General features: G+C 45.1%; 2 protein-coding genes across 2 annotated transcripts in view; one reads left to right on the top strand and one right to left on the bottom strand.

Annotated features, from left to right (window-relative positions):
* LOC119286330 (NDR1/HIN1-like protein 1) lies at positions 1 to 783 on the top strand. Its single transcript, XM_037565706.1, has one exon. The coding sequence runs from the start codon at positions 119 to 121 to the stop codon at positions 758 to 760; it is 642 nt and encodes a 213-aa protein (XP_037421603.1). The 5' UTR covers positions 1 to 118; the 3' UTR covers positions 761 to 783.
* A 1,823-nt stretch (positions 784 to 2,606) lies between these two features.
* LOC119286328 (cyclin-T1-3-like) overlaps positions 2,607 to 7,092 on the bottom strand; it is a 6,687-nt gene continuing 2,201 nt past the window's right edge. Inside the window, exons 2-7 of the mRNA XM_037565705.1 lie at positions 6,731 to 6,999; positions 5,083 to 5,164; positions 4,558 to 4,692; positions 4,199 to 4,374; positions 3,963 to 4,114; positions 2,607 to 3,352 (exon numbers count right to left, since the gene is read on the bottom strand). Coding sequence (XP_037421602.1) covers positions 2,886 to 3,352; positions 3,963 to 4,114; positions 4,199 to 4,374; positions 4,558 to 4,692; positions 5,083 to 5,164; positions 6,731 to 6,969 — 1,251 coding nt within the window. The 5' untranslated portion in view covers positions 6,970 to 6,999 and the 3' untranslated portion in view covers positions 2,607 to 2,885. The remainder of the gene's footprint in view (positions 3,353 to 3,962; positions 4,115 to 4,198; positions 4,375 to 4,557; positions 4,693 to 5,082; positions 5,165 to 6,730; positions 7,000 to 7,092) is intronic.

Below are 7,092 nucleotides of genomic sequence, written 5' to 3'. Positions count from 1 at the left end.
CCGAGCGGCCACCTCAGTCCTTCAAACAGACACCGCCCCTCCTCTTCCTCTGCTCTCCTCTCCTCTCCCACACGCGTCCTAACGCAAGCAAAGCTCGGCGGAAAGCGGCTCGGACGCCATGGGCAAGGACTGCGGCAACCACGGCGAGGACGACATCCGGCGCACGTGCCGGCGCTTCCTGGCCTTCCTCTTCTTCCTGGCCCTCATCGTCGCCGTCATCGCCCTCATCGTCTACCTCGTCCTCCGCCCCACGCACCCGCGCTTCTACCTCCAGGACGCCTCGCTCCGGCAGCTGGACGTGCTCACCGCCAACGCCTCCGCCGCCGCGGGTGTGCTCTCCACCGTGCTCCAGGTCACCGTCGCCTCCCGCAACCCCAACGACCGCGTCGGCGTCTACTACGACCGCCTCGACGTCTACGCCTCCTACAAGTACCAGCAGATCACGCTGGCCTCCGCGCTCCCTCCGGTGTACCAGGGCCACGGCGACGTCGAGGTGTGGTCGCCGGTGCTCTCCGGCCCGAACGTCCCCTTCGCGCCCTACCTCGCCGACGCGCTCGCCAAGGACGTCCAGGCCGGGTACCTCATCCTCCAGGTAAAGATCGACGGCCGCGTCCGGTGGAAGGTGGGCAGCTGGATCTCCGGCCACTACCACATCTTCGCGACCTGCCCCGCCTTCCTCGTCGGCGCCGGCGGCAACGGCGCGCCGGGGGCCAGCGGGCTCAGGTTCCAGACCGCCACCTACTGCCACGTCGAGGTCTAGCCGCCGAACCGTACGCGCTCTGCTTCTTCTTCTTCCTCTTCCTCCTCTGCTCCGTCGACGGCGACGAGGTAGGTTTCTTGCGGGTGGCGCGCGCGCGTGCGCGTCGCCAAGAAGGATCGTCAAGGCTGAAGGCCAGGGGGTGGTACATGGTGGTAATAAGTGTTAGCGTCGAGGGGTATATGTGTAAAAAAGGAAAAGAGAATTTAGTGTTGGTTACTCCTACTAAATTGTGTTTTGCTCATGTTTAACTGTTGGTGAGGTATTTATTCCGCGTTTAATTGTCAATATATATAAACCTGTTGTTACGATGGAATTAAAGAAAATGCTTAATGCTGGGGTTACAAGTTGTTTTGTTGCGATTTGAGAGAGCTTTTTGTTGTGGTTCAATTCAACGACAAGTTTAGAGATTTTGTTGGAAGGGTCCTAGCTTAGCTTAGCCAGGTTGGTGGCAACAACCAACCAGATAGTATCGTCGATGATGATGAGCTTTATGGTAGGTTGCAAGTCCAATTCTCTGAACTCATGCCCTGGGAGGATTTGGTGAATGAGTAGGTACGGATTGGACTTGGGAGTTCAGGATCATCCTCTCTTTCTCTCTCTCTCTCTCTCTCTCTCTCTCTCTCACCTTGCTGGCAGCTCCATCTATGGAAGCACCTCTGCATAGAAAAAAACATATACATATTTATTTTTGGAGTTTCCAGCTGTTGGCTTCTATAGCGAGTGGCAGAGTAGTGGTGATGTGTATGACTGGTGAGGAGTGGCCATCGAGTGAAAAAAAGTATTCTGTAGCCATGGAATTCAGTGCAGGAGAGGAATTATACGAAATCCCAGGTGTCCCATGGAACTTCCATGGTTGAACCAATTAGCTCTGTCGCAAAAAAAAAAATAGCCCAGGTGCAAGGTCTCCATGACGAGCAGTGACGATTGCGTGATATCTGCAGCCTGTGTGGCCCAGATTTTTTTTTTAAACAAGGTGTGGCCCAGATTGCGTTATAAAGGATTTATCAGTCGCTTTCTTTCTTTTCAAAACTAGAGAAAATGCGGCAAAAAAGAGGAGGAAATGTGCTTTGAGGTGGTAGACAGCAATGATTCACGTCCTGGTCTTGAGATGCGACACAACACGATGCGTATACATGATCATGTTAATGCATTATTAGCAGTTGATGTGGTGTCCTCCTGCACGAATTACTGCGCTCTGCGTAATGCATTTCCAAACTAGTACTAATAATCAACTACTTATATTCCTCTGGAACGAATCAACGACCTACTCGCACAAACCGGTGGCAGGTCTGCGTCCTAGTCGCCTGCGCCCGGTGGCGTTGCTTGTGGAAAAGGAGGTGCAGGATTAGGCCGGCGGTGAGCAAGCGTTTGGCAAGTGGAGATACGTCGCCTTCCTCCTTTTTCCCTCGCGGCGGTTTCTTTGTTGCTTTCCGAGTCGACGGACGTCTCCATTCTTTCTAGCTGCAACGTCTTATCGCGCGCTTCCTTTCCTGCTCCCGAGAATGAAAAAGTTTGTTGACGAAGGACGGGCCAGTGGCGGGAAATTGCTTCTCGTTACGTATCTGTCTGTCTATTATAGATAAACGACGGCCGCGTGGACAGCAGTGCACGTTCTCCTGTGGTCTTGATGATCCGCCAGCTCTTTTCATGGACGAGTTGCGTTTCTGGCATGCATCCGTCGTCACCGACAACTGATGGCAGCGATTATACGCAGTTACGAGTTCGCAGCAACAATAATTGGCGCCAGCGGAACGCACGACGAGCAGCGTGCAACATGGATGCATACAATTGCACATGCTGCCTAGCAGCACCAAACAACGGAGCATCGAACCTGCACAACACACTATTGTGTATGACTAATGTTTCTCAGGCCTGCATAATTCTCGCATCACGGACCAGCCGCCCAACGTTTCCACAACATCAACACACGAACATGCACGCACTGTGTCTGTATAGGAAACCATATTCTCGAATCACGGTTCAAAACTCCCGACATGACCAGCAAGGACCGAGATAGCAGCTCCTGCAACAGAGAAAAAACAAATAGGTTTTCACCCTGGTTGTTGCATTAGCCCAATGCCACTCTGCCGATCATTCTACCCAGGGTGGTTATGAATACTTCCTTTTATGACCTCAACCTCTTAAGGTCCCTCTCGCCGCTGTGATCGTGGCTCCTGTGCTCCTTCCGCTTTGGATTGCCGGGCTCGAGAGAATGGCACAGCCCGCCCTCCTCGGTGTCCTCTGCCGTGTGAGCGACGTTCTGATGATCCTTGTTTATCTTTTCCACTGCATCCATCGCTGATGGCGACGTATTGAGGCCTTCATTGCTAGTGGCAGTGCCATCCCTCTCTTCGGTTTGTGCTATCCTCTGGTTTGAGCCTTGCCTTTCAGGGTCATGCTGGCTATGTCCATGGCAGTCTGGCAAGCTCGGTTGTCTGGATGCTGAATGATTTTTATGCGCAGGAGGCTCCTCAGCAGCTCCAGGAGCTTTCTCCAGGGCATGTTGATTGGCTAAACCTGCAGAGCTGCTTTTAGTATCATTCCCTTGAGACGGTGGTGGCCCATAGAGCTCCATCATTTGGTTGCTAACCTCTGAAAAGAATAATTGCAATTAATGTAAGCATGGGTCCTTAGTGTGTCTTTTATACTTCGCAAGAAAGAGCATCAAATGTGAACGTGGCAGCAAAAAGAGCATCAGTTCTTGATACACAATGGACAATACTGCTTACCAGCATTGCAAAATCAACAAAACAGAAGTGACACCCCCACGTTACATGTAATTTTCTATATCTCTTTGCTAATGTTCTGTATATAAGACAAGGTCTATCAAAATAGTTGAACTCAAAAGTCGACGCCAACCCAAATATTTCCAGTTCCACGCCAGAGGCTATCCAGCACACATTCATTAGAGTACTCCTGTGCATGACATTGCCTAGTGTACGGTGTAGCCCAGAACACTAGTGCTCAAAACTTTCCCTTGTGCACATCACAAAATAACTTGTGTCTTTGACCTAAGCAACCTAATTCCACTACCAGTTTTGAATATATGATAAATTTTGGTTCTCCAATTCTCAGGGGTTCCATTGACAACTAAAGCATGATAACATCTGCTGCTACTTGTGAGGATAAGAAATACTATCCTTACGACAATGAATACTGCAATAGTGCAAATATGCACAACTGACCATATGTAGAGACCAACCTTCCAACTGCCACGGGGTTACATCAAAATCTTGCCACCAGACCTTCTCACCATCTGCTGGAAGCTTGACTTTAAGGAACTTTGCAGCAAGGAAGATTGCGCCGGCCGCAATATGTTGGGGCTTAAATTGCAGGCAAAGAGATGTACACAGCCTGTACAGCCCTTTCAAGGCGTAGTAAATAGGCATAACAGGGGATTAGTAATTTTTAAAGAATATAAGAGTAGTCTTAGCATACCCATCATTGACAAAACTCCAGGCAACTTGAGCAAGTTCCTTTTGAGCAATCTTGAGTTTTTTTATTGCTTCAACCAAGGGCTTGTATGGGTGATGCACATTGAAGTCAAAATCAAGTGTTACAAGCACAGCACGCTCCCCAATTAAAAGAAGTTTCTTCTGTTGTTCATAGACTTCCTGCACAAAACCAACACAAATAGTCTCAACTACCATTTCTGTCACAGTAATCAGGGAATAAAATGCATCGACTGTAAACAAAAACTTGCAGCTTTATGAATAATAGAAGTGTGGGGAAACAAGGATACCATTGGCAACTAAGAAAAGGAATATCAAGACAGTGTCAACAACAAAACATCTAACCTTTTGCTTAATTCGAGCAACAGCACCAGGATCCTTTTTGTGGATGATCTCATAAGAAATTAGTATGACATCCTTCAGGGGTATGGGTGTTTCTTCAACTTTACCCGCCAAGAACATGCAAACTGTGGCTACTGTCTGCAGGTTGTAATGAACTTTCATTGATAACTTGCAATGAGTAGTTGATTTTGAAAAAAACGCTAACCCCAAATAACAAATTGTATGCCACGTGCTCTATGCTGTACACTACACACACAAAAAAAATGCATGTTTCTTCTGCAGAACTGAACAAGATTAACCATATCATGGAATCCAATAAAATATTGGGTTTACAAGTGACAGCAAACTAGAAACTAGAATACTGCCTACAAGTGACAGCAAACTAAAAAAGTGTGTTTCACATATGGGTGGCAGCATTCATGATTGAACACATGTTAGAAAAGTATAATACTGCCTACCATGCATATAATGTGCATGCTGTCTGACAACAAACATGTACAAGCCCATACAAATTTAAGTAGGGCTTACCAGTCTATCATTTTTGGCATGAGATTGTCGAAGGAAAAAACGATGACAGAATACAATAGCTGTAGCAATTGTCACTGGAGGCCTACATTTCAAAGCCATCTGTCATAAGAAGGAAAGATGCACTATATAGAACTACTAACATGCAAACAAAGCATAATTGATGCAGTACTATACATGGACTGATTCATAAACTTTCATGGTGCAAGTATTCTAAAGACACATAAAGGCCTAAACAAAAATAGTAAACAGTGTTTGATCTCTTCTGTTGTCGCTAGCTAAACAAGGATGTCATGTGATCACCCATCGCTGCATGCTCGACAAGAACGGTGGCATTAAAGTAATGAATCAATGAGTCTTAACACTGGGGTCAAGGGCCAATGTGCTAAGAAGTTATGCCTGACAGAGCCGCTTGCTTCTGAAAAAAAGTATATAAACCCCTTTTTAAAGGGAAAAACTGAACAGTAGTTATGTGGTCACATGCATATGTTGCAATTTGTCAAACACAAATATCAGATAGATTTACCATCATATCTAAGCAATTAGTTCAAAACCATCTCTGGATATTATCAAAGAAAATAAAGCTAACAAACAAAGTTCAAGGTTATATGGAGTAGGCTGAAAATCAATGTACACATGACCAAATGCTTAGGAAGAAGAAAAACTGGACAAGTCAACAATCAAATAATTATTAAATGTCTAATATAGCGCGGATATTGCATGATTAAACACTTATTCAATATAATCAATTAAAACTCCAGTAAAAAATGGACAAGTCAATTCTTGATGGGGCAATGCTTAAATTGCCACATGACCAGCCCAAGCACATGCTTGGCAACCTATCACAATAAGGACATTCTATGTTTCTTTCAAACCTATACATATGTCCCCTCGATCAGCAGAGGTGACGTTTCTAATCTTCTGAATCAATTTGCATCCCTAATATCTTTTTAACAAAAAGTTGCGTACAGTGCTTGTTTCAGATATTCCTGCCATTAAATAATTCCACTAAAGGCATGTTTGATTCGCAGCCTAAGACTGTGTAAGATGTTAGGCATTTTTGCCTAACTCCGCTGGTACAGAAAAATGGAACCACGGTCCACAACTTAGCTTGTCTACATAATTCATGCTACAAGTGCATGTGTCTATGGCGCTTGGAACCCAGCTAAAAAAATGTTTGGCATGCAGAAAACATGGCTTTGAACCAAACACTTGCTTAACTTGGTCAAACTAGCCTTGAGGGAGTGTGACAAACCATGGCAGAGCTTGGCTCCCAACTAAGGAGACCCCGGATATTCTGTCTGCTAGAGGTGCAACCTAGGATACAAAATGTAGTCATGTACACTAGAGAACAACCACTGTCAACAACAGAATGTAATCACTTATGTTTTAGATGTGCACTAGACTTTCCTTGGATTTGGAAATAAAATGTGCATGATATCGATCATGATTTTTTTTTCAAATATTGTTGACGATGAAACAAGAAAGAAATGGAAGTTTGTTAAAAAAACTAAGTTATAATAAAAAGTCAAGTTGACTACAGAAACTTGAAAAGAACAGGTATGATTCAAATAATACTGCTAAACTAGCTTGCTATACTTTACAAGAAAACAAGTAACAATAAAATATGCATTGTACTATATATTCTTACACTTTAAGCCTCACTCCCAGATCTTGAAGAAAAGTGCAGTATGACTTGCGAAGGAAAGACTCCTTCTTCAGACTAATGCCATCTCTTCTTGAAAGGGAATTCTCCTCTATTTCTTTTCTACTAAAATACCACGAAGCACCAAGGTTGCCATCTTCCACACGTTTATTATAGGGAAATCTATATGGGCTGTTTTCTACAACTCCATATTGGGAAGAATCACTTGTCTGCATGATATCCATGTATGATTTTCCTCTTTTCTTCTAAAGAACCTGACAAAATGAGATATATTATGTCATCGCTTGCAAACTTAACATCATAAGCATACATAAACACAGTGACGGAGCGAAGGGCCAAGGGGGAGC

Source organism: Triticum dicoccoides, chromosome 4A, assembly GCF_002162155.2.
Source record: "Triticum dicoccoides isolate Atlit2015 ecotype Zavitan chromosome 4A, WEW_v2.0, whole genome shotgun sequence".
NCBI lineage: Eukaryota > Viridiplantae > Streptophyta > Magnoliopsida > Poales > Poaceae > Triticum > Triticum dicoccoides.
This window is presented reverse-complemented; position numbering and strand designations above follow the sequence as displayed.